Source organism: Scophthalmus maximus, chromosome 16 (assembly GCF_022379125.1).
Source record: "Scophthalmus maximus strain ysfricsl-2021 chromosome 16, ASM2237912v1, whole genome shotgun sequence".
Taxonomy (NCBI): Eukaryota; Metazoa; Chordata; class Actinopteri; order Pleuronectiformes; family Scophthalmidae; genus Scophthalmus; species Scophthalmus maximus.
The window spans coordinates 8,290,535-8,318,142 of record NC_061530.1 but is presented as its reverse complement, the minus strand read 5'-3'; the positions used below and the strand labels follow the sequence as shown (position 1 = coordinate 8,318,142).

The 27,608-nt window shown below is 44.2% G+C and overlaps 1 protein-coding gene across 1 annotated transcript in view; it reads right to left on the bottom strand.

Annotated features, from left to right (window-relative positions):
* Positions 1 to 355: 355 nt before the first annotated feature.
* shisa8b (shisa family member 8b) overlaps positions 356 to 27,608 on the bottom strand; it is a 28,301-nt gene continuing 1,048 nt past the window's right edge. The window contains exons 2-5 of the mRNA XM_035613744.2: positions 26,518 to 27,196; positions 15,844 to 15,968; positions 5,626 to 5,739; positions 356 to 1,761 (exon numbers count right to left, since the gene is read on the bottom strand). Coding sequence (XP_035469637.2) covers positions 1,217 to 1,761; positions 5,626 to 5,739; positions 15,844 to 15,968; positions 26,518 to 27,155 — 1,422 coding nt within the window. The 5' untranslated portion in view covers positions 27,156 to 27,196 and the 3' untranslated portion in view covers positions 356 to 1,216. The remainder of the gene's footprint in view (positions 1,762 to 5,625; positions 5,740 to 15,843; positions 15,969 to 26,517; positions 27,197 to 27,608) is intronic.

Below are 27,608 nucleotides of genomic sequence, written 5' to 3'. Positions count from 1 at the left end.
TTCATGCAGAAAAAATTCTCACTGCAGCTGTGAAGGACTTAACCAAACCTGTCTCAACCACACTGGAAATAATTCTAATGAAAACAATCAAATAAACAAAAAAATCCTCTTGCTGGAAAAGCAAAATGAATGGAGATGTATTCTCGCATTCCACGGAGGAATCACCCTTTTGTATTTGATTGAATTTCTGCTCGGATTAGCTCGCTGATGACCCTGTTTTTATACTTATTCAAACAGTGTACCTGCAACTGCATATTCACTGGAAAGTTAGATGAGAAGATTGAAATATGTCTCTGTGTGAGAAAGGTTTAATCGTCTCATCCAACTGTTTGTATGATAAATCTGAAGATACAGCCATCAGTCATATTTTTTATTGGTGTTGCCGCAGCGCCTATTAGGGTGAAATGGTCTAAATGTAAAGATTTTCGGTGTACGTTCAAAACTAAGTTACTAGCTCCTGAGATATTTACGCGTCAGTCTGCAGGTGAACCACAGAAATAGAACTTAAATTTAAAAAAACACATTTACACCAGATGCACTAAAACAATAGCTGCATGTTTCTTCACTGAATATCTCTTTGAATTGACTATGTCAGAAAGTTTGACCTCCGCTTCCAGTTTCAGGCTCATTGTGGAATATTTTTTTTGTGACCAACCTGATGTGCCAGTTTGATATTTTACAGTTACCTGTACTGATACGCCCACTGTACACATGCTCACTGCTAATCTGACCTGAAACCAACATCTGAGAGCAAGAGTTGTTGCATTGTGTGATTTTTGTTGTTGTGTTCTCTTATCCATATTCCTTACAAGGCCTGTGCAACCACACTGAAACCACACCGTCGGGCTGAATCTGTAGTGGTTGCGTATCTGTGCAGGCTGTGAGACCTACGGGAACCCGAGAGTGGCATCACGTTGTTGGAATTCTGTTCATGTAGAGTCTATATACCTTATGTGATCAATGTACAAGACCCTTGCGGGTCCAATAACCTTCACTACCTGAGTCCATTAATGTGTAAAAGTGGTGGTTCTACTGCACTGTGTTTCCTCCTTAATCTCACGGTTTCCAATTATTAAAACATCACTTTTCATTTCCTACATCTTCCCTTTTATCATCCCTCAGGTGCTGGGCCAACTGTCCCAAACTCTGGCATTTAGCTAACACCAAAGCCTTTTGTTGGTACATTGCAGCAGGCCGCTCTCTGAGGCAAAAGCACTCAAACAGTGACTTCAGTCGTACTGTGGGTGGAGTAGCTCTTTTGTCTAGTATGGTGGTAATAGGGGGGTTGAGATGGGTGTTGCCCCTGGACTTGCTGCCCGAGCCCTGCTCCCCCTCCAGGTCCTCCATACATCCCTCCATAGGGCTGATTAAAGATATCCGGCATGTTCTCTATGCTCCGCTGCCTCCGGGTCGAGTAGCCGTGTCTTCGAGTGGAGACGTGCATGGAGGAGGTGGTGTGCCCCGGGGCAGAGGCCTGCCTGTGGACGTGGCGACCAGTCGGCTCCCAGGCTTTGAAGGCCGAGCTGGAGAGGCGCGGGTGTGTAGTGGTCTTGGGGAGATGCGAATGCTCCAGATGCCCGGACGGGATGGAGATGGACAGGGGGGCATGGTGGCTGTGGTGTGCTGGCAGGGGCTGGTGGATGTAGGACTTCTCTTTGGGCGGCACCGGAATAGGCTGGAAGGCAGGCGGTGCCACAGGTTGGTATTGAGAGAAGTCCATGAGTGGGAAGCTCTTGTAGTAGCTACGAGATGCACTGTCCGCTGTAATGATAAACAGCAAAGACAATTAGGTGAGAACAATGCCCTCGTACACTAGTGCGCAAAGCATTTATCTGGATGATATAGAATAATTTCGTAACAGCTTGGCTCATTTCATAGTGTCGGACATCATTTCGAAGTTAATTGGGTAAATGTATTAATGTGTTGACACGGCTAAAAGACATTACCATAGGCAAGAAACACTTCAGCCCTCCGGAATCCTTCATTGTAACAATGATGCCATACTCCCACATCTCAGCAGCACCCAAGCGTTACTTTAGTGATTACATAGTTATCATAAGTGAACTATAAGCTGTGAATACAAGGCCCAAGTTCAAATATACTGGACGTTACCTTTCCTTAACTCTTTGCTCGACTTTTACAATTAGGTCAATGAAGCAAGCACATGCTATATTGAGCCTTTTTTAAAGTTGTTTATCCTTTAGAGTCATTTTCAATTTGTCACAGTCTGATGCACTTGTGAGTCACATGCAGAGGCTGCCTGAGATGAACTAGATGTGCAAACACAGAGTCTGTCATTGTAGGAACACCAATGACTGAATCACACTTAATCCACGATGCATTTATATTAGGACCCCCCGGCTTCAAACTGTCGACAGTGTCTGCTTCGTTTTCTCCCCAGAGAAACTTTTAAAAAGAGGCCATGAAACTCTTGTGAAAGTGACACCTATCTCTTCTTACGAATGAAAACTTTAAATTATTTGAACAAAAACTCACCCTGACCAATGACACACACTCCTTATCTAACCTGATCTGATCTGGTGTGACCAGTATCCTACTGTAAGAGAAAGAAATCAGTGTTTCCCCTACCATTGAATCTGTTTTAGTATTTTACATATAATGCCATGCAGAAGTAATATAAGGTCACTTTCCATATACACCTTATTCCTCATTCCTGTATGAAATATTGTGGATGAAATGTCACGTGATTTGTGAATCCTAACCCTAACCCTAACCCTAACAAAGGTCGGGGTGGGAAACAGGATCAGTTTAAACCATCAGAAGCACAGAGCACAATTTAAATTGGTCTGCCATTGAAAATTAATTAAAACAGACTACCTTGTTTCGAAAAGGGAAAATTACTTATTAATTGTTAACATTAAAATGAGTGAGGCGATAACATAAATATGTAGAGAGACAGAAGAAGGTGCAGGAAGGGGTCAGGATGAGAGGGAGGCTTTGAATAAGATCAGAGGGGAAAGCTGGTGATTTAAGTATTTTCTATTTGGTGTGTAGCCTCAAGGTGAATCCTCTGGCTGGGATGAAAGAGGGCAGAAGATGGGGAGTGTGGTGAGGAGGAAGGAGAAACTGAGAAGTGTAATAGAGATGATGGAGGTAAAAGTTTGTGTCAGGATGTGGCGACATATCAATGAGGGTAAATAAATACCCTCGCCCTAAGTCCTGTGTGTGTGTGTGTGTGTGTGTGTGTGTGTGTGTGTGTGTGTGTGTGTGTGTGTGTGTGTGTGTGTGTGTGTGTGTGTGTGTGTGTGTGTGTGTGTGTGTGTGTGTGTGTGTGTGTGTGTGTGTGTGTGTGTGTGTGTGTGTGTGTGTGTGTGTGTGTGTGTGTGTGTGGGGCACGCGTGAATGTCACAGAGGATTATTTAAATAAACTAAACACCGAGGGCATAGCTTCTAGCTTCATTGCTACATGAATGGTAACCTTGTTTCTGCATTTTCTTTATTTTTGTCCAAAAACCAAGAAAAGCACCAGTTTATACATTTTACTTAATAAAACAAAATTATACATACATATATATATATTTATATATATATATATATATATATATATATATATATATATATATATAGACTAAACTTTAAGAAAGAAACGGTCTTATTCTCAATTTGTATTTTTGTCTGAATGTCCTGTTTGCAGAGCATTTGGTAAAGTTGTCCAGTGTAATGCAGTAAGGACTGATAAAGTTGGATGCGTCTTCTATTATAAGATAACTACATCATTATCTAGGGCTTACAGGATATGCTCTTCTATATTGAGCATCCATACAGGGTTATCTTAAAATGATTCAAGTATTAAAAATAATGGTTGCCAATCAGACTGTCTGTCTGAACTCGAGTGCCCGCTGCTTCGAAAATTGCCCCCAAGTTTTTGAGTGGTAAATCTGCCCACTATTAGTGCAAACTGCATATGTGCCAGTCAAAATTGGATAGCTCGACAGGTGTAGCAACGGTAACTCAGGGGGCCCGCCTGATGTTCAATGAACGTTTCCGTGCCCTTGTGCAAGTGACCGTGCCTCTGACGCTAAGTCGTGACGACCTGAAAGGGGCCTTGGGGCGGATCCCAAGTGTGAAGTACGTACAGCGCGTGAAGAGAGTTGTTGTTTGAAAAGGACACTCATGCTCCATCAGCCCTCCGTGGCTAAAAGGTTATAATAATCTACCTCGGCAGGCGGTGATTTGCCTCTGGCTCGCTGGTGGAGGATTATTTTGTTCTAATGCGAGGCCTGCAGTTCTGCACAGCATTACACTCGCTACTATCCAAGGACAACAACGTGTGTGCCCCCTGCCCACACGAAACAGTCTGTACAGTCAAATGGTGAAAAACCCTACAACCTCTTCTCCAGGCTGGTACATCTCAAATCTCTTACGAAACGAACATCTGGAGCCTTCATAAAAGTGCAGCAAAAAAAAACCCCCACTACAAATCGTGCAGAAAGTTACGGAAGGTGAGAATTATTACGTTGACAGAGATCTAAACCTGTCATTTGAGCCTTGCCATTTGGAGGTCACACTTAAAATGTTGCTTCCGCTGTTTGTTTCCGACATGAACATGAGAGTTTGCCGTTCACATATGAAGAAGGCAGCAGGTGATTTTGCGGGTCAGACGTATTCACAACAGCAGGAAAATCTCTGGAACATTCAGGCGAGGGGGTGGCGCCAGGGAAGAGCGGCCACCCGCTCGCCGTGAATCTTCCAGCGATGTTTCATGCTGTGTGGACATTTGCGTTCTCGCATAATACAGCCCCTGCAGGAAAGTTCAGGGAGAACGTCCGGACTTCCGTGCATGTCTGAAAGCAGCTTTAGAAGCGAGAGGGTGAAGTGCGATAGCAGACAATCTAGTTCTCCTTCCACTGTGGGAGGTTCAGGGGAACTAAACTTAAATACATTTTTCTACACTTTCTGACACACAATGATGGAAAATAAACAAAGCAAAACAAATACAGGTCGCAAAAACAGAAAGTGATTTCAGTTTTCTATAGCTGAACACTCATAATATTTATCAAGTCAAATATTCTCCTGTTAGAAACGATGGTCAGAACTATACAAACTAAACCGAGGTCGGTTCAAAAAAAGCCTTTAGTTTGGCGTCATTAAACTAATGAGGACGTAGGAGGATGGCGTGTTTACCAGTAGCAAAGCTTTCGTAATGTTTGCCTCGGTGGTTTCTTCCAGCCCAAAAGCTCCCACAGACCGTATTACATGAATACACCTATCATGGAGGTCTCTCCTTGGCAATGATCCGTGCTGCCAAAATATTGCTGTACGTGCGTCAGCAAAACGCCCCCTTTTGATGATTAAAACAACAGCGGTTTGGCTACTTTGCTCGGAAACGGGCTCGTCCCGAGGCGGCGAGGACGCGTGGATGACCCCAGTTCAACATCAGTCTCTGTCTGTCACTTTTAACCAGTGGCAGCGCAGTGACAGACAGAGACACCCGTGGTCAGGTCACCTCTTTAAGATCAGCTCTCCGTTTGTCGAGAGGCACAGGAACCCTCGTCACCTTACAGCTCCTGTACTGTCACCCTACTGTACTTTAAAGGTTACTGTGTCAGATGTACTCAGCATCATTTCGTGTGTGTGTGTGTGTGTGTGTGTGTCTTGACTTACCCACAGCTTTGAGAGAGGTGTATTTGTTCAGCCCCACTGTGCCGTGGTTGCTCTGTGGCCGCGGAAGCCCTTGTCCAAACGGCCCATAAGCTGAGTTGTTGAGATGGTACTGTTCTGGTAAGAGATAAGCAGAGAGAGAGACGCACAGATAGGGTAAATACAGTTGATTTGAAAAAGAAATAAAGCAACAGCTATTATAAACCCTGAGAAAGCGACATCATCCTTTGAAGGGAAAACAAGCCGATCCAGAGCACACATCCCGTCTCATACTGTACCTAGAATTGATGTTTTTTTTCTTTTTTTAAACTCAACTTTCTGTGTTTTAAACATAACAAAATCATACTGTAGTAAACTGAATTGGTAAAAAATTTAGGGTACAGGGCCCACCTACAACACATTGTGATGGTAGGACAGGAGCACGTTGTGACGAATCGTACAGCTGGGGACAACGGGGGACGCATTCGGACAATATCTCCATAAAGACAATCATAGCTCTCAATTTCTACACGGATTGTTACAGAAGAGATTTAGTAAAGAATAAAAAAGCTTGAGAGAGACAGAGAGAAGTTCAAAGCTGCATTCTTTCTTCGCCTCACATCTGGCTAGTGAGCGAGTTTATAGGATTATTAGTTTTAGGGACGTTGCAATACTTGTCGCATGCCCTGCTTATTTGCAACACGTCGTGGGAAGATGTTGTTCTATCTCACAAGAAACTTTGTTTTAAGCCCACTGACACCAAAAAGGCTGTCATTAAACATCTGTCGTCGACAATTCCTTATCTCTTTTGTCCTATTTTTTTGCTTTGCGCTTTTTTCTTCTTCTTACTTTCACAAGTTAAAGACCATGGGCTGAGAATGCCACCACAAAACTATACAAGAGACAATTCAAACAGGATTTTTGCATTAGGATACAAAACCCTGACTGGTTATTGCCGTCTTTAAACAGCCTGCTGTGCCAGAGGTCCAGCGGTGAGAGTCCCCCGGGTCCTAATGTGTACTGCGGGAGTGTAACCATAAATGCTGGCTTAACACAAGTTTAAAAAGCACCTTCCCCTTTTACCCTGAGGCCGGTGACTTTGGGTGAGACAGCAGCCACGACCCTGACGGCCAGCCAGTCTCATTCTAAATGAACTGAGGTTAATGAACAGTGGAACAAACTGGCTGAGAGAGTGAAGCCCTGACTATTAGCATTAATGAAGTCCACTGATGCAGCCAGCGCACTTGATGTCAGCCCCGGGGATGGACGGACTCTCTCTCTCTCTCTCTCTCTCTCTCTCTCACGCACACACACACACACACACACAACATGCTTTGTACAAACAAAAAGAGGGTGTCAATTTACCTTTAAGAAAAAAAATGTCTCTCTACCATATAAAATATGTGGTTTTGTGTGTATGCGCGTGTGTGTGCGCACATGTGCCTGTCAACAAGTGAATGAAACAGAAAAGTGTATTGATTCGCTCGCCAATTTCATTTGCTATACACGAGTGTGTGTGTGTGTGTGTGTGTGTGTGTGTGTGTGTGTAGTACAGTGTCAAACAGAGAAAAGCATGGCCTCAAATAGAGGTTTTTATCTCATCTCTGACTGTCAGTGCTTAGAGAGCGGTGTACTTGCCAAAACTTCTGAATATTAATCACCACACACAAGGACACAGACATACTGAGGGAGACGTGCGGTTTAGATGATGAGCTCTTACAGAGCGAGAGCCAGAGAAAGAGAGGGGGAGAAATATGGAGGATGTTCTGGTGGAATAAATTAGAAAATGATGCTGAAGCCAGAGGGGTGGAGGAATCAAGAGTTAGTCTTTACAGTAATAACATTTACACGTACAACTTTACCATGTCAACCTTAACACACACACACACACACACTGTGAAACGTCGCGCTACGTAATCAGCTTAAAGTACAGCGCACACCACATTGATGAGTACCCCCCCCCCCCCCCCCCCCCTGTGTGTATGTGTGTGTGTGTGTGTCAGTCAAAATCATTGGGTGTAATCCAGTGGTGTTGACCTCTCAGCATGTGCCAGATTAGTGGATTATGAGGAAGAAGTCCCTTTCTCATTGTTATCATCGTCATCATCATCATCATCACAATCTTCATCCTTTTCTCCTCATGATGCTCTTTCAAAAACCCGTGACACAGATGCCATTTGGAAATTAGCTATCATATTAATTGGTGTTCGTAACCAATAGTGCTAAACGTGGGTCGCGCCCCGCGAGAGAGTTGACAGTAACTAGCAACTCATGGAAAGTCATGACGACAGCCTGCTTTCATTTCAGGAGGCCAACATGTACAGTAAATTCAGATCTATTCAGGTTCCCAAAAAGGTTTTTTTTTAACAGAATTCTGCATTAAGAAAAAGGAAAACAGAAATTATAGGTCTGGTGCCAGTTGCATCAGCTGGTCTCATGCCGATAAGTCGGTGTTAACTTGACGTTCTAAGACCAGCCTCATAGTTACTCCTGTTGCACACAGGCTTAGAAATTCTCCTCACTAAGACCGGTCATAAATATTACACCAGTCAGCAGCAGGCATAAAGTCGAATTCTAAGACAGTTGAAATAGGTAAAGAAATGAAGAAGTTCATATATAATGTATGATCACCATAGAATGAGTCCTTTATATATAGATCTAGGCGGGTCCTCTTCCATAGGGTTAGCCATGTTGTGCCGCCATGGTTCTACAGTTATGCAGAATGGTCCGCTAAATGCCTTTAGATCCTACAGATTGCACTTTTAAGTTTTTGTTGAAAACAGACTTTGCTTAGCTCAGTGAGGTTATCAACTTACTTTTTACCCTTTCAATGAACTTGGTACACACCGAACCTCATTTTAAATCCTCACATGGATCCACATGTACACACAGACTCACACACATATTAATACACACACCTACGTCCAGTTGTCCATCCCCTCTGTCAGTGTACAAGGTTTTAGTGATTGCATAATGGAATGAGTTATTGTGTGCGTGCAAACCAATGAAACAATGAGGTTGTGGTTTCGGTATGGTAGATTGTAAAACCCCAGCGTGGCTGCACATACTAATTTCATCCATTAGGCACAACCAAGTGAAAGTCTGTCATCAGGATCTTTTTAAGTACAGAACAAGAGGGCAGGAATGCTGCTTAATGAGTTATGTAATATCTTCTCTCCCAGTGGGAATCACAGGCAGCGGGTGATTAAGGCAGACAACAGCGAAGATGAGGCTTCCTCCGCCTGAATATCAGCCACGTCTGTCTAAAATGATGCAGGAGGGTGGAAACGGGCCGACGGGTCCGAGAGACAAAGGGAAAGACAAACTGAATATTGTGTTTCTATGCGACCAGTTAAATATGACTTCTCTAACAGTATGATAAACTAGGGGAGCTCTGATTGGTCCCTGGCAAATTCTAGCTGCGTGCTAATGAAATCACAGGCAGGTGATGTTTTGACAATTATGTATTCCTTTGAGAAACCTGAAAAAAACTGACTGCATTGGAATTGTACCCTCGTGTAATTCGTTTTTTGATATGCATGAAATTCAGCCTGCAACTTGCTTTATTAAAAAAAAAAAAAAAAAAAAAAAATCAAAGCAGGTGTTGTGGCAGCATTATGTTGTTTTGATGTCTCTGCGGAGGGAAACAGCAGGAGCATCTACGTGGTTTTGTGCTGCAGTCACAGCAGCTATCAACTGGTAATTAGACAGGGTAGAACAACATAATAATATACGGAGACAGGCAAAACCACCACCCCTCTTTACCCTAAAACCAGGTTTTATATAACAAAATATAACAACGTGTGTTATTTTGGTGCAAAACAATTATATAACCATTATAAAAAAACCACATTTTTTCTTTCACCATTTGTTGCCTGAGGGGCAATAAATACAGATTTATTGTTAAGTCTACTCCCTCTTTCATCCTCATGATGAGATATACCCTATATATTTGAGTCGGTTTTGGTTTAAATTGTTTGAATGTATATATATTAGTTCTAATTTTCCCACTAAAATTAGATGACATTTAATTTTAGAAAAAGGGGCATAAAGTTTTAAGTCGAGCCTCGGTAAAATGCTTCAAGATTAGAATCTACCTGAGGAGATTTGGTACTGAAAATCTGCCACAATAGTAAATAATGCTCAGATGGTTTCTGTCCTGCTATTAATAATTGAGACATCAATTATTAATAATAAAGCAATGCCATGCAGCCATGAAACATTGTCCAATTAGTAGATTTTGAGATGAAAAAAAGCAGGATATATATATTTTTTTCCTCTAATCATGTGAATTGTTATCTATAACAAGCAGAGACTCACTGTGTGCCAGATATTTTTGACTTCCCAGCTCAGAAAAGCAGTTGAGGTTTGGCAGAAGCTCTAATGATGCAGAGGCAAGAGGCGGGGTGTTTAGACTAAGATTCTTTTTCAGGTCAGCAACATGAGAGGAGTTTAAGCAGTTTTTGATATGATGGAGGAAAGTGATGAAGGAGAGAGTTGATGAGATATGAAGGTCCCTGTGTTTACCCGAGACAGATCAATGGAATGAATGAGCAGACTTACAGTCCTGGTCAAAAAATGATTGGCAACCCTGAATTTCAAGTACATAACTCAGAGTGTCTTCAGAAATACACATTGATTGCCAACCTTTTGACGAATTAGGTTTGTTCCTCAAACAAAATGGAGCATCAGGAATATGATTATCAGAAAAACATCACATAACAATTCCAGAAGCTGCAAGGTTCCCTAATTGAAAGAAATGTACAAATGGGTTAGACTGGCGTTTGCAAAAAGTTTCATAGACAAGCCCCAGTCTTTCTTGGATCATGTTCTATGGACAGACCGCATGTTTTTTTGTTTTTGTTCAGTAACCTTGGACTGTTTATTAAAAACAAAATTGATTCATTTGCACTTATACTGGGGATTATGTACGTTGAAGCCAGTAATGTTGACAAGGACTGTAGCGGCGGAGAGTAAAGTGAGAGAGCAGAGTTCATATCATGTCACGTTCAAACCCCCAACCTTCTGTACCAAAGTCAGCGGTGTCACCCACTAAGCCGTACCAGCTGCTCTCTATAACCACTTCATAATCTCCGCTCTGTGCAATCTGCTGAGCTGATCACACATTTATGCCTTTTTGTCGGAAAAATCCACGCGACGCGAGGAGGTGTCGTCATCGGAGATCAATAATTTACAAGAGTAGGCAGTTTGCCGCTCGTGACCCCAGGGAAGAGTTCAAGAGAGCAAGAAAACATCAAGGAGACAAGCCTTCAAAAAAAAAGCAACTCTTCTGACAGCTGGAAGAGCGACGCGGGAGGAGTAAAGGTAGAATTTGTGCTGGAGCGACTTGTTACTGGGTCACGCTACTTCTGCAGTCGTCTCTGATAAATAGGTCATCACTCTCTGCTTCGAGCTTTTCCTTCCGCAATGAGTCACGCTTGAAAGACTTTTGGTCCAAATATTTTGCCTCATCGTCCTCGGTTAGCATCAGCTCGTCATGTAAATCTAAAACAAAAAACTGTCCGTGACTTTAAAGCTTTGTGACTTTTTGACATTTGCAGCCTCGAAAGACACTGTGAAACTGAATCTGTAACGTGACATATTTCTGCATGAAACAAAAATAAATGGCCACACTGAACACCTTTAATTATGCTATCACTCAATTATCTTATCTGATAATTACCCTCTAGTTAACTGGAAAGAGTGGTTTTACATGATGGGTACAGTATTTTAACTAGTCACCCTATATCACATTTGATTGGACGCATTCATTTTACCACCGAGGTCAAAATGAAAATATTTGTCTGTGTTACAGAAAAAGCAAAGAAATCGGGACTGGATCGGAATAAATAAGAAGTCAAATCCGATCCAATACATTACAGTAAACATACCAAATAAATGCCTATTTACATAGCCTTGAACGACATTCCGGCATCACATTTTATGTTAATTTATTATTATTTAATTAATTGATTAATTAAAGTTCAATTTGTTTTTTTGCTTGTTTGAACGGTGCTGACCATAAAACATTCTGCCAAAAGTTCTGTGAGGAATAAAACAGCAGTACTCCATAACTCAGTCATGTTGCTGTACAGTATGTCTTCCTTTAGAGGAGATGATTATTTGTCTTACAGTTGAGTATTAGGTATCAGATGGCTTGGTTAAGCAAAGTGCATCCTGAACAATGCGTTATTAATATTTTATTTCACGAGTGGAGAAAGATTGTATCAGATTAGCATCGGATCGGTATTGGTAGATTCTCAAGGTTGCAGCAACATATGTTTCATTGTACTGTGTCTTTAAAGACTACACCACTGTGTTTCATAGATAACACTGTAACTATGGACAGAGTCACAAAGTTGGCTCATCTCATTTGGTAGCTAATCGAGTTGTTATTGCTCATTAATTCCACTGTTCATTTGTACCAGTAAAGTTGTTTCCTTTTTCACAATCGCCATAATCCCGCTTTAAACTGAATATCAGCCACACAGAAAGGGGCAGCAGGCCCTTTAACACTCTCCTCTAATCAGTTCACTCGTGTTCAGATACTGTGTTTAGGTGATGAGCATTACTTTTTCCAAAGGCCACTGTCTGCCATCTTGTCAACAATGGAAAAACCAATACTGTCTGGCAGTCCATGTAGTGTTCCACTTTGTGCCGTGGGTCAACTAGGGAGCGTTTTGTATTGCATCTTGTGAAGTTCAGAGGGGAGTTTCTTAAGGTGAACAGAAGATGAAGGTGAGACACAAACGGAGTCGACGAGTGATTTTGAAGCACTGACGCGACCTTCAAATGTCAACCTGCGAGTTCGCTCAAATCTGCGTTGTGACCAAAAAAAATGATTCATATGCAGGCAGCGTGTAGGTGAGGTGTGACCAGGCGGTCTTCAGACTATACGTTCTCCGACGTAACTTTACCTTATTCTTCTCAAACATTGACTGTCATGTTCTATTCATGACAGTCAATGTTACGATCAGGATTTTGGTTTTGTGTTATTGGCACAAAGCTGCCAGCTGGACAACGTTTTTATTTTTTCCCTTTCTGTGTCTATTGACCACAAACAGCCCGTGGACATTTTCCTCCTCTGGGAAAAAAAAGGTGGTATAATGTGGATAAACATTGGAACAGATTAACATCAATATGTATCATCGTCAACCCTGATTTCTCTGCCAAACACGCTGCCTTTCACTACTGTCACCTCACATTACGAAGTGGACTCACTCGTGTCCCACACCAACATTCACTAGTTGGTGTTTTGTTTTTTTGACTCGATCGACAGATTGCGCCACGAGCTGCTTCGCCTGCAACACCCCGCCAAGTGCTTTGAAAACGCCTAACCCCCAGCCCCCTCCCCACCAGAGGTAGCTGCATGACTCTGTCGGTCCCCGAGCAGTCGGCGGTTCTCGGCGGAGGGATTTAAAAATGCCTTGACGACCACGTAAGACTTTAACATCCGGGTCTTTTTTTGAAGGCAGCAAGAAAACATGGTAGGGTGTGTAGCAGGGACTGAAAAGTGCACATGAATTGAAATTATTTAGACAGACGCTGAGAAAGAAAGCGGAAGGGAGGTGGAGAGGTTTTGGGAACAGAAAGCATTCAGACGTGATCTAAATCCGGTATTGGGCAGTAACACATACTGTATTTTTTTCAGTTTGGGGACTGGAGGTGCATCCGGAGGCAACTAGCTTCCACCAAAAGAGGAGGAATGCACTTCCAGGTAACTACAAAGTGGTCGTCACTTGTTAAAAACAGAGCAAATGAAATGTGGGTGTGGGGGAGGCTTTGAGACACGTAAAGGCACCGGGTTGAGTTACAGAAGTAAATGAAAGTAATGTCATTTAACAACTCATTGGATGGACACTGTCTAAATTCTGCGCCTCACAGGAATCCAAATCTGAATGCCAATACCTGCATAAATCATGCACGACGTGATTTGTCACTGCTGATTTTTCCTCTGGACGGCCAGAGAACGCGGCGTGTGTGCATTTTATTTTCGTTAATTGTAACCTGTTGGCACAAGATCAGACTCACAATCAGCCTGCAGAGATCACATCAGCTCCTGACATCAACTGATATGTGTCCATCAATATTTATGGGCTGAAAACCGCAGGGCCATGAAGTACTGACGCATCCGTATATGTTTCCCACCGACCGCTTTCTGTGAAGCGAATCGTTTGAACTTTTATCCTCTCCATCGTAGTTTAGTCCTGTGCAGTTTTCTTCCCACTTTACCTCAGGCTCTCTGGCCGTGAGCGAAATTTACTCAGCAACTCTGAGACAAAGTGAGAAGGCTGCTGCCAGTGTGGCACATTTACCCTACAAACGTTGAAGTTCAATTTCAGTTCCAGCCAGTGACCTAGTTGCCCTCTTTTCCAAGTGTATGTGACTCAATGAAACGCTCCGGATGGAAGCGTCCACCACGTGCATTACGTCCCATCAAGTCATTAGCGGTGTGTGTAATTCGACACGGTATCAAACAACTCCACCCCTCTCTCTCTCCGTCTGACACAAGCATCGGCCCATGCACGCTCACATGTTAACGTGCATACTAATCCATGCAGAGTCAGCTGCTGTCTTACACAAGTCAAATTGAAGGAAAATAAAAATAAAGCCAATATACGATGACAATCCTGCTCTAAACACCGTCATACACACGAGTGGCACACGCGGTACTCTGTTGAAAAGTGTGTCATCCAGACTGGTGTGTGTGTGTGGATGTATAGAAAATGTATGGAAAATAGCACATGCCGCCTGTAGGGTTGCAGCCTGCTTACATTAACATACTAATTGAATAGTGTACGTGTGTGTGTGTGTGTGTGTGTACGTGTGTGTGTGTGTGTGTGTGTGTGTGTGTGTGTGTGTCTCACGTGCATCAAGCATGTGTTCCAATTTCAGACGAAGATCCTCCTGTTGTTCACTCTCCCTCTCACTTCCTCTCCTCTAACTAAACATGTCTTGGACAAGTATGTTAGACGCATTCAAATTTGAATTGCTCCGTACTCCTGAACATAGCTGAGTCCAATCTGCAGATTGTCTCAAAAACATAAAGTCTGATTGTCACGGAGGCAGTGAAACAAAAAAGTGTGTCTCCAAGGTGGAAGATAAAAAGGTCTGACGTGACTCTTCTTTTGTAACACGAGCATTTGCTCTCCAACACCTGCATTCATTGTTAAGACTATTAAAACAAAAATGACGCCGTGAACCAAACGATGGGCTTGAGCGGCAGTGTGGCGGTGCAGAGGTCGGGAGGAGCAGGACTACGACAGCTGGCTGAATCCATCGCTGGAACATCTGAGCAGAGAAATGAAACGAGACTCTCTCTGCGCCATCATCTCTGTGAAGGATGCCGCCGCGAATAAGTAAGACACATTAAAGGAACCTCGAACGAGATCCTCTGCGAGAGGAAGTGTGTGTGTGTGCGTGTGTGTGTGTGTGTGTGTGTGTAGGTGTGTGGGAAAAATGACTGCCGTGGCTCAGGCTGGAAAGAAAAGGAAGGAGGTTTTCCCTTTTTCGTCTGTCTGTCTTTCACTCCGTACAAAGTTTGCCTCTCGAGTCAGGTGAGAGGAGCCAGAGAGCTGGGGATTGTTTGTTTTGTACGTGGTGTGAGAAAACCTGCTGTCTTTTCTTTTTAAATTAAACTGTTCAATCTTTTTTATTGCAGCTTTGACACATTATTTATTTTTTAGAATGAAATATATAGTCAGCAGTATCCTGGAGGCAGTTGTATGACAGTGAGATCTCACGTTTAAACCTTTTTGTGAGGGCTGTGCCAAAATACATTTTTTTGCTACAGGTTATTCACATTTTTAGAAAGAAGTCATAGACACCACGTCAAAAAAAAAAAAAAAAGGAAATGGATAATAGGATCAAATTCTAAAAACAGCATCACATTCCTGCTCTACATTTGTACAATGGGACCCCATTGTAGTGCATTGTTATTGTGTTATATTCTTTCAGTTTTGCTGAGTTGCAACTTTTCCTACAGCCCCAACACCCTGCACTAGATAAGCAGTTTGGATAAATAACTGTTGGTACCCAACCGCTCTCCTCCGTCATGAAAGTTGTTCCGAGTGTAGCTCATCACATGTGCGACCCTGCATGTGTTACTGTTCATCATGCAAACCGGGCTGCAACCAAACTGGGATCTGTTTTTTTATCGAGCTTCTCTGTTTTTCGTGTTTGTTCTTTTGTACAAAACGTCTCTGCGGGGGGAATGTGATTCTCTCTGACTGCAACACTCACCACTCCTGCTGCGCAGCATCCTGGCTGAGAGGCCATTGGCTCTTCCTCCGCCGGGCGAACCGGCCGTGGCGTTTTCCACCGAGTTCACCTCGCCGCCCTGCTGCTTCAGCAGGTCCGTCAGAATCCTGGAGACAAGCACGCGCGCACACACACACACACACACACACACACACTGGCTGTAAATTGGTGCTTTCATCTCCATTTATGTATTTACATTTTTTATTCTAAGAAAGAGAAGTTAAAACAGTCAGCAATGTGGTGATGATAATAAAGCAGAGCAGACGCTCAAACAAAGACCAGCAGCCACAATGAGCAAAACAAATAAATAAATTAATAACATCCTGCTACTTAGGAAATAAATGAAAAGTGCCGATGTAAACTGTTCACATTAGAGTTGCTGCACAGCCTGATGTTAAAACTCAACAACAGTCAGTGAGTGAATGAGACAAACACCATCTGCTCCCCACACAGATGTGTGTTGTTGGTCCCCTGAGAGGGCTCTCCCCAACAGCTGGAACCCCAGCTTGCACACACAGACACACACACACACACACACACACACACACACACACACACACACACACAGGCATGGCAATTGCACCACATCATCTCGACCCAGGGGAGGGTGTGTGTATTCACCATGTGATGTGTGTGAATATGTACTGATGTACAGATGTTTTTCATGATTCCTGTCAACCTTAGTGTTTGTGTGGTTAGGGGTCGAGTGTAAAAAGAGGTGGCGCTGTGGGATTTTACATCTGACGATCAGCGTGTGTGTGTGAGTTTTGAGTTGACAGAGCAGATCATTTAGCATTTAGTCATATCCATAGCTTGTGTTTACATGTGTTTTGCCATATACAGCTGCCTTATTGTGTTTCATTTGGAGCCTTCCAACCGCAATTGTCCAAAATGGTTGAGTTAACAGATTCAGTGACCCCAGAGTCAAGTAGCCAGCTATCTGTTGAATCATACACACTCTGCTGGTGAACGTCTTTGCCAACTGACTGGTATGGGGAGTTCATGATAAACTCTAAAACAGCTATGATTATGTTTCCGAGCCTCAAAGGTCAACACAAATATGGTCTGCAATATAGTTCACACTTCTTCTTTTTTTTTTGTTGGTATCTCTGCATCCTATAGAACCTATAGCTTACCATATAGCTTGAAAACTAATTTACAATCGTATGGTAGGATAGTGACGTCATGAAGATCTGGTTTGAGCTGCAAAATCTTAGTGGAAAAGCGGCTCATCACCACATGTATTTTGTTCAGTGTGTCCTTGAGGACATATTCCAGTCAGCTGTATGAGACTTGGGGCATTTTAGCTGCACAACATATGGGCAAGATTCTCTGCAATATGGTCATATTTGGACACACACACACACACACACACACACACAGACACACACAGACACACACACACACACACACACACACACACACACACACACGTGCTAACTTATTCTTCTTGGAAGTTTCATTCTTTCCATTTATCTACTATCAACTGCTGCCAAACACTAACCTGACCACCCCAACCTGCTTCCCGAAGCTGATTACACCACCCTCCCTGCCACACACAGGCACAGGCACGCGCACGCACGCACGCACACACACACACACACACACACACACGCACGCACGCACGCACGTACACACACACATACACACACACACACACACACACACTCATCACTTTGAATAAACCCTTGCTGAATTTACACTGGTGATGGTATTCATTCCCTTGATCAATAATTCAAACACCAGTGCCTCTGTTCTGCTAATGAAGCTCATGTGTTTAGCCCCCACAGCCCCCCCTCCCACACACACACACACACACACACACACACGCACGCACGCACGCACACACACAAACACAGGAATACACACGGGCATCTGGCTTACGAGCAAGGGGTATGACTGACCTGACAGGAACAGCCGGAGGCAACTTGTTCACACTTAACCTGCCAAACAGAGACGTGAGTCCCTTTGGCCACTTCTCTGATCATCTATAAAGTACGTGTAGGTGTGAGGATGTGTGTGAATAACGGGGTCACAGACGCAAAAAAAAAAAGTGGCCCCTGCAGGGACTTGGACGCTGTGACGCTGTTTCGATGCCAGATATGATAAAGGTCGTATGTATCTCGTGTTGACAAATGGTACACGTGTGTGCATGTTTTTTAACACACACATGACTCCTACGAGTCACCTGGATCGCCTGAAAAGAGTAATCCCGCCTGAAACATCATAATTCCGCGAACTACAGACTCAGGTGTATTTGTGATCCTATTTTTTGGGGCAGGATTAAAGGCACTCGGGCAAAAGTAGGAAATCGTTAAGTAAATGAGACATTTCGAAGGAGGATCAACACCAAAGTGATGAATTACAAGAGGAGTAAGACTCTAAAACGTCATACATTTAATGAGGACCCTCAGTGTCTGCCCCCCCCCCCCGTGAAACCTTGAGACTGCTTGAATTAGGGTGTCTGAGTGACTCTCTATTTATGGGAACTGATTTTGTAACAGAAAATCATATTCATTCATTCAAATCAATTCAGATTTTAATCATCTTATTGTGAATCCGCTTATGTACACACCGTGTGTGTGTCTCAGTGAGAGTGCGTGTTAGACGGTGACGTCAGGCTTCTCCTCGTCTAAACATTTGCATCACACAACAAACGCCTCCTTATCTTTTTCTCCTTCTCCCGAGAAGATTTAAATCACTTTCTCCCCTTCTTCTTTCGTCCGTTGTCAACTCTTCTCATCCCCTCCGTCTCTGCCCCCTCCTCACCTAAACGCAGCCCTAAATCGGTCTCTTTCTCTTCGCCCTCCTCTTCAAGCCATAGTGTTTTCTCTTCCTCTCCTCCGGTCTCTCTCTCTCTCTCTCTCTCTCAGCTCCTCATCCCCTCTCTGACTCATTGCCGTGCGGCGCCTCGGGCCTCCACGCATTCTTCTCTTGGCTCCCCGCTTAAACAACTTGCTGATTTTGGACTTTTAATCTCCAACAAAAAACTGCACCTGTCCATGGGCTGTGTGGTGTGTCTGTGGAGCGTTGGCCGGGCGTCCGGGGGGGGGGGGTTTCCGCGGCTGCCTTTGAAAGAGTGAAGATGGCCGTGCGGCTTGGTGAAAGGATGAAGACTGGCAGGGTGGTGCGGATTGACAGACAGACCAGTAGCTTCCATTAGGGGGTACAAATTAGAAGTAAAAACCAGTGGAAAATTTGACAAATCAAATTATTACAAAGCAATTGAATCACAAAGAGATTTCAAATTGTGCTTTGTCATCCTAATTTTGGACATCTTATCAGTTTAGAGCCATGAGATACGGCTCTACTCAAAACAGTTAAACACTCTCCTCTGTCTTGTTCATCGATCTTGCTCACCTCGGATTTTGTCGTTGGGAGAGAGTCCAGAGTCGGAAATGTTTTCTTTGATGCGGAGCATTAGATTTACATGACAGTAATGTGTCATTCAGGAGTTTGCGGTATTTAAGAATAAAAAAAAAAATGCAACCAATTCACATACTTCTCACACTGTCAGACTGGATGGTAATGTCTGCAAAGATAGCCACACGTCCCGACATGACATCATCCAATCCATGCAAGGATCTGACCAACTTCCATTTCCACAGGACGCTTTTGTTTTTGGCTGATGTGCAATTGTGGAAAAAGTGGGCCCCACTACTCCCCAAAAACACAAACACGTCAGGACGATATTATTCCTGTCTTATGTGACAGGCTATAAAATTGCGCTTGAGCTCTATGGTCGCGACGGGATGTACAATGCGATGCATATGCATTCTACCTTCGGGTTGCTTCCCCTCTGGCTCCTTATTTCTCCGTAACATTTTTACATAACAGCGATGAGGTCATCGGTACCTCCATGTTCTCCCATGACATTACAGCCACAGTGAGATGAGACTTTGCTAACGTCCTGTAACAATCAATTCCCCACCGGGATCCCTCCAATCGGGACGCGCACTCTGTGATAAGCTACAACTAATATTACTGCCACTCTCTGAATCCTCGCCGTCTGCCTCTTGCGCTGCACATCTCCATCGACTGTTCGCGTATGAAATGTCCTGGATGCAGTGAGGCCCGCTTACTGTATATGTTCGGGACACAAAGTACACTACATGTTTTCTGTACATCCCCCTGCTCTGCTCCATGCATTAATGCATACAGTATTGATCCTGCAACTGCACACGTGGATTCACTGTCGCAAAATACAGTCATAGAGTAAGGTCATTTCATCTCTGCGCTTCAAAAGAAAACAAAATTGTGAATGTTTTATAGAATTGGAATAATAATAATTTTTGAAATGATATACATGTGGTAAGAGATAAACGTCAGCAGCAGCCAGATTAGCTGTGTTGAAAGTAAGTTTTGTCTCTGGCCTTTTTCCTGAGGACAATAATAGAAATAAGCTTTATTTGTGCAGCACTTGTCTTGACAAAGTAACAAAGTGCTTCACAAAAGGATAAAACAACAATAAAATTAAATAAAGAGATTACAATAGATTAAAGCTGTTTTTTTTTTTTTTTTAAAGAACGTTTTAAGAAGGGATTTAAAAGCAGTAACAGATGTAGCATGTTGGATCTCAGCTGGTAAGCCATTGGGGGCCCGTACTGCTAAAGCACAATGGCCTTCAGTCGCCCATCGTAAAAACACACGCACAGGGGTTGTGATTTTTCTTCCCCCCAACACTTTTCACCCACTGTCTTCTAACCAAACCCACTTTCCCTTCTCCAGACGTCATTCTTCATGCAATTTATCTCCAAAAACTTTTCGATGATCCGCCGGAAAAAGGAAAAGCGACTGTGGCCGACATCTCTGTGCCTCCCCCCCTGCTGTCGCCGCTCTCTCGTCACTCATCGCTCCCGTCTTTCCATCAAAGTCACAGATGAAACCAGCTCTGCTGTCACTGACGATTACTGATAGGGAGTGAGAAGTTGACAGGGCTCATCTTAGAAACACCACGTACACTAAACGTCGTGCACAAAGACACAATGCGGTTATGTGTTTTCTGCAGCGGGTTGATACTCATATTGCTTTTAAGACGTCTTTTGCCTCGTCTGGTCTGTTGTGACAGAAATTTCACGCGCACATTTGAAACAACTCAACATAAGATAGATCCGCGATAGGCTCGACATTTTCAACATTTTCCGTGGTTCCGTGGGAGTTTTGAACAAACTTTATCGGATGATGAGGACAACGTGATGCTGGCGTCGGCTCCAGAGCAGCTGTTAAATGAACCTAGTAGACACTCATTTTTTAATCTGAGGTGAGGTGACGACAGCTGAACCGATGAAGACAGTAAAACTAACGGCTGTGAAAAGTGCCTTGGACCACGGTCTGGACCGACGGACTAAATGTATTCCGATCAAAGGAGGTGGTCTCAGTCCGAAAACACGTTTTTTCATAGTTCAGACTTTTGGACCAATTGCAGAATTTTGAGACGGCATCAAATGATGGAAGGTGAAAATGTCACCTTCAAGCTATGATGGATACAAAGGAAAAAGAAAAGCTGTCGATCCGTACACTTTTCAGATGTCAACCCTTTCGCCCCCACGCTGATGAACAGACCAACTGCAACGACAAAGACAAAAGCCAAACCAGCCTAACCCTTGAGTCACCGGATGCAGAGTGTGTGAGGGGCCCGGCGCCGGCCTGGCGGGACTCGGGCGGAGCGACGGAGGAAGGTACAGCAGCTGGAGGGTGACAACTGTCACATCGGACACAGCAAGGCTGTCAACGACCATGTCCTTTCACTTTGAGAGTAACTGAGGCAAGTAGCGATGCAGACACATGTGCACTTTAGCACATTCACTTGCATGCACGCGCGCACGCACGCAGACACACACACACACACACACACACACACACACACACACACACACACACACATGCACACACAAGCCAAGTGGTGACAGGTGAGAGGTGAGGTGATAGGCAGTGACAGCTCAACCCTGGAGGTTATCAGAAGGCAGGGGAGATGGAGGGAGGAATAAGAACTTCCGTCTCTTTCGGCTTCTTAGTGGACATTTGTTTGTTTTTTCTCCTCTCACATGGCAGGTATTTATGGCTCACGCCGGTCTGATGCGCTTCATGCCCGCGGTGACCCCCCCCCCCCCCCTCTTTGCGGACCAGAGGAAATCGCAGTGAAACTGGAGACAACAGAGAGGAGGAGCTCACCGGAGAGCAACAGGCTTGCGCGATGCGGCAGGAGGCTGCATTGTCAGGTATGATGACGTACACGAACCTGTTTGTGCTCCGACATGGGAACATACATTACATCGTGTCTACATGGGCTTATACCAGGAGCACAAGTTCAGGTTAGGTAAATATCTGTAAAATTAAGAATCTGTAGGGAAAAATAAGCCCTGGAAAATAAAATCTTTGATTTATTAATTGGCACTTTTCTGGACTTCCCTTTACTGCAGAATGTTTTCTTGTAGATTTGACTGTTTTTCACCTACATGTGTCACTGTGGGAGCACGTAGAGCACGATGGATCCTTCTCACCCTCAGCGGTGGAGGGGAGGAACCACCAATGCAATGTCATTGGCGCCGTTGGCAGCGTCATTTCCACATGGCATCAAAAAGGGCGGGGGGGATAATATTATTATTATTATTATACAAATTTCCTTCAGATGACTGTTTTAATTGTTAATTACTAAATGGAAATGCAGAGTGCTGTAATGAAACAAACCTCCAGTAATGTCTTGTGAACTTGTACCTCTGCAGGTCTGATAGCTGATTAAAAACTCATACACTCTTCAGCAGAGACTTAATCACCTTCTAAAAAGTCATTAAAGCTTGTGGTCTTGAATTTATGTCATTATTAAGGGCTGTGCGTTTGTCTAATAAGTCATCAAGATGGTTTAAAGAGCTGTCAAGTCAAAAGCTAGTTAGACTAAATGTTACACTCGACGAGGACGTACAGAAATTTACGGCCATTAATGAAGCCTTATTCATTATGTTAAATTAAACAATTTAAAAAGTTGTGCAGGGGAACACACGGCCTATAGATTATGATGATGTATCCAGAGCAAATGTATGTATTCACAGCTCAATTTTTTAATAACCAGTTGCTTAAAAAGCTCAAAAATGTCTCTGTTAATCATATCAACTGGCCAAAAATGCCCTTAAAATATTAACCATGACCACAAACGCACGTTACGCTGTGTGTGTGTGTGTGTGTGTGTGTGTGTGTGTGTGTGTGTGTACGTGTGAAAGACAACGAGAGGGTGAAACAGAAAAGTGATCCAATTTGTTGCGTGCAGTGATGGTCCATACGTATATACACACACTATTGATTATTGCTTATCTGTCTGACTTGAATCAGGGCAGAGCAGTCAAACCCTTTAAATGACAGTGCCCTTCATTACATAACATGAGCGCTAAACAGCCCGCTGATGTACACCCACACACACACACGCACACCCACCCACACACACACACACACACGCACACACACACACGCACCCCCTGGAGACTGACAACGTATAGAGCCATCTGCATGTAGTGTTGACGCCAGATTGAAACCTCATATCTCCAGAAAGTCAAGAAAAACATTCTCAGTTTCGGCTTCTTCTGCCGGTGTTTGAGCATATTTCATCAACTACACAAAGTTAGTCAATTTGATCATATTTCTGATTTATTTTTGTGTCTGTCTGTATTCGGTTTGATAAGTGGACATACAGGGTTTCCCTGTTGACAGCAGCTGGATTGCTGGGGCACACACATGGCCAGACACATGGATCGACACACACAAACACATACATACATTCACACACTCTCGCATGAATACACTCCCTTGCACTTGCCCACATTTGTGCCTGTGTGGACACACACACGCACTATTCTTGAATCATGTGACCTCTGCTGCCACCGCGTTGGTCCTTGGCCCCTCGCGCTTGCGTTAGGTGGACGCTGTGCTGCAGTGCATGTCGCCTCCTGGCCGTGCCAACCGCTGATCTGAGCCGTGCTCACGCAACCCTAATTCCACCACTATCATTCTTGTTGTTAATTGAACTATAAATCACTGCAAGTGTGTGCCTGTGCCTGTATAATTGTGAAGGTCATTGGCGTGTTTGTTTAGTACTGTCGGTGTAACGCCACCCCCTCTCCAGTCGGGGGTCTTTCATTAGACGTGACACGTATGACCCGGGGCGGCGCTCTCCATTTCTTTTTGTTGGCTCAGGATGAGTGCAGCCTGCAGACACACCGAAACCCGGTGTGGTTGGAAGAAGAGGAGATGGATGTAAGAGGTGTGTGTATGTATGTGTGTGTGTGTGTGTGTGTGTGTGTGTGTGTATGCGAGTGTGTGGATTTTAAGTTTCAAAGCTGATTTGGGAGAACTGGTGGGATTTCAGAATGTTAATCACCCTCCGCTTGCAGAATGTTGTGACGGAGAAACAGATGGTGGGAAAAAATGAGAACAAGAGAACTGGAGCAGTGCTGGAGTTTGAAAGGTGCAATGACACGAGAGCATAGTGGCAAAAGTGGCCTTTTGCCAATTTAGCGTCCAATTCTTAAGTGGGTGAGCGTCTGCACACGTTCATGTAGTCCCACCTCATGAAGCGCAGCACACGAGGTCTTAGTTGCACGTACACTTTTGGACCACGGATTTATGTCAGCAGGCTAATAACTAACCAAGCTCGCAGGCAGAAGCAGTCCAGAAACGGTAAAGCTGTAATCTTGGTGAAATTTCTTTAATCTTAAGGAGGAGCGGTAATCTCGTCGAGATGGGCTCACAGAGGGAGGGTGTTTATGCACAGGGAGTGTTTCTATTTCAGTGAGGTGCTACCCTGCAGGAAATATTAATCCTGGCTGTGTGCTATCCGCCGAAATGAGGTTTGCAGCTCAGGTTAATGGGGAGACGAGCAAAGCAGAGCCACTGGTCGACAGAGAGCGCTGACGTCTGTGTGTATCTGTGTCCACTTTCTTAATTCAAATAAACACATAAAATAATAATGATAATAATTGTGGAAGCGGCGGAAGGAGAGGATGCGGTGTGACACAGAGAGAGGATGAGAGCGCATGAGAGGGAGGGCTAGGAGTGGAAATGGAGGAAGAAGGTTGAGAGAAGATGTGAGAAGTTGAAACCGGGCCCCTTGTCTAATCCTTTTGGGCCCCAGAGAATAGGAAAGGGGGATGAAAAGAGAGAGGAGGGATGCAAGAGAAGGATCGAAGGAGGGGTATTAGCTGGATGATGATGACGATGAGGAGGAGGATGGCCGAGGATGAAGACTTTAAGGAACATCAGCCGCGTGGTCCGTGACAAAAGGAAACGAGCCGCACGTGACGAAACGCAGATTTGTGGAGGGAAACAAAATCAAAAACAAGAAGCTCGGAGCGATGAGAGGAATAAGCTGTGGATGGAGAACGAGGAGAGGCAGCGAGCGGGGCTTAGATCGTTCGGGATGAGAGTGGTGGGATTTGAGCTCATTCTGTGCACCGTTTGTCGTACCGATTCCCTGAGGCGGACAGATTGGACCCTGCGCCACATATTTGACCACGTATTGCGGAGAGCGAGAGAGGAAGCAACGGAAACAACACTTCTCTACTCAAGGTTGGGAAATAATCAGTGTCTCAGCTGACGCAGACACAACTGGATGATGGCCCGGCTCATTGGCCATTTGTCGCTCAGTCCGAAAAGGTGATTTGACTTGTGACATGGGGGTTTACATTGAGGAATCATTTATGTTACTCAAAACCTTAAACCTGCTGCAGCAAAAATTGCTTGGTCGGGTTTTCATTTCTTTCTTCCAGTTTTTTTGGTTTATTTCAAATATAAGTCATGCTTACAAGCAAAGCAAATTGTACACAAGGGGGATGGAATACAAAAATATGTGAAAAATAAAATGAAATATAAGAGGTGAAACGAAGAAACAAGCAACAAAGAAAGAAAAGAAAGAAAAAAAAGAAAAATTAGAAACATGTTTAAGAAATTATGAGCAAAAAACAAAATGAGGGCATGATGCTTGTGTGGTTGTACACATGGGCTTATACTTTTTGTCCCATTCACATATTTACTCACAATATCTTTAAATATCATTTAAATTTAAAAAGCCTTCCTGCCTCTCTCTCTCTCTGACTTTGTTTTGTTCCATCAAACACGATAAAAGTGATCAGCTTTAAATTGATCAGGTTTTTCTTATTGTATAAGAATTAATTGTACGCGTGCAAGCAAACATACACACATGCACACACACACACACACACACACACACACACACACACACACACGTGTTAGTAGGCTGACAAACACACATTCACAAGCTGGAAGTTGTAAATTCCAAGCTGGCAGATCAAACTGCATCTTGAAAACCTTGAATTCCTTCCTCTCTATTACTTTGGGGGGGGGGGGGGTCTCTTTCTTGACGTCAGAATGTTCAACTTTCCAACATCCCTGCAAGTACACACACACACACACACGTACAGTACGTGCATTCACAAACAAACACACACGTTCAGTGCGTGCATTCACAGACGCACACACACACACACACACATAAGTGCACACGTGACACACTAACACAAACTTTCATCCACATCTTTGCTTGTCTACATTGTTAGAGAAACACAGACGAACTCCTCACACACACATGCGCGCGCGCAAACAAACACACACACACACACACACACACACACACGTCCTTCACATGCTCCTCACCTGGAGTTGAGGTCAGCCTGCGCCGCCCCTGCTCCTCCGCTTCCTCCGCGGCTCCTCTCCAGGCCCAGTTTGGTGAAGATGCCCACCAGGACCATGATGGCCACCACGCCACAGATAATGTAGACGATGAGGTGCGTGCGGTCTCGGTCCTGGTCCTCCTGGCCCTCGGTGACGGTGGCCACAGGCTTGCCGGTGTTGGCCCAGATGGGCGTGTCGTAGTTGGAGCAGATGCTCTGGTCCAGCCGCTGCTGGCGGAACTGGCAGCAGAAGCGGTAGAAGCAGGTGCCGCAGCAGTAAAGGAAGACGCCGGCGTTGCAGTTGAACGGCGGGTCCCACTGACCCATCACGTCGTAGTAACCCTGGCAACGGGTCCCGCCGACTGGAGGGCCATCCTCGTCGTCCGCTTCCCCGCCACTCGCGGGGGTGGACAAACCAGTCTCTGGGGGGGTGTTTTGGGTGGTCTCCACATAGCTGGGAGTGGTCTGGTTGGCCACCGTGGTGGGCACGATGTACGGGTCGCCTTTGGTTACCGTCACCGTGGTGACGGACGGGTCCTGGGCGAGGGCAGGCTGCGTCATAAGGAGGGAGAAGAAGAAGACGGGGAGAAGGTGGCAGGAGGACGGGTTGGTGGGCGCCATGCTGCTGGGAGACCCCCTTTGTCCAATGTCCCACTGGCAAGCTTCGAAACAGGAAGGAGAAGAGACGGGCGGAAGAATGTTAAAGACAGACGGAGGCAACAAGAGATGGTTTTATACAACACAAATTTATCAACATAAGGTAGAAAGGTAGAAATAAATTGACATAGAACAGACAGTAAATATATCCTTTGCCCTCTTTTTACTGAGGCAGAAACATGAAGTGAGTTCCTACAAAGACTAAAAAAAAAAGGATGTATTGATCCTAAATGCTTATATATTCAATAGTGAACAGAGGGCAGAGGTTGTGTTAAACAGGTCAGTCAGAATCACCGACTGACTTTTTTTAGAGCAGCTTTAGGCAACATACATGTTCTGCATCAGCCCTCCTTCAGTTCAGTGGTGTTTAAAACATTTTTTTTGATCTACACGTGTAATACAACAAAAACAAAGGTA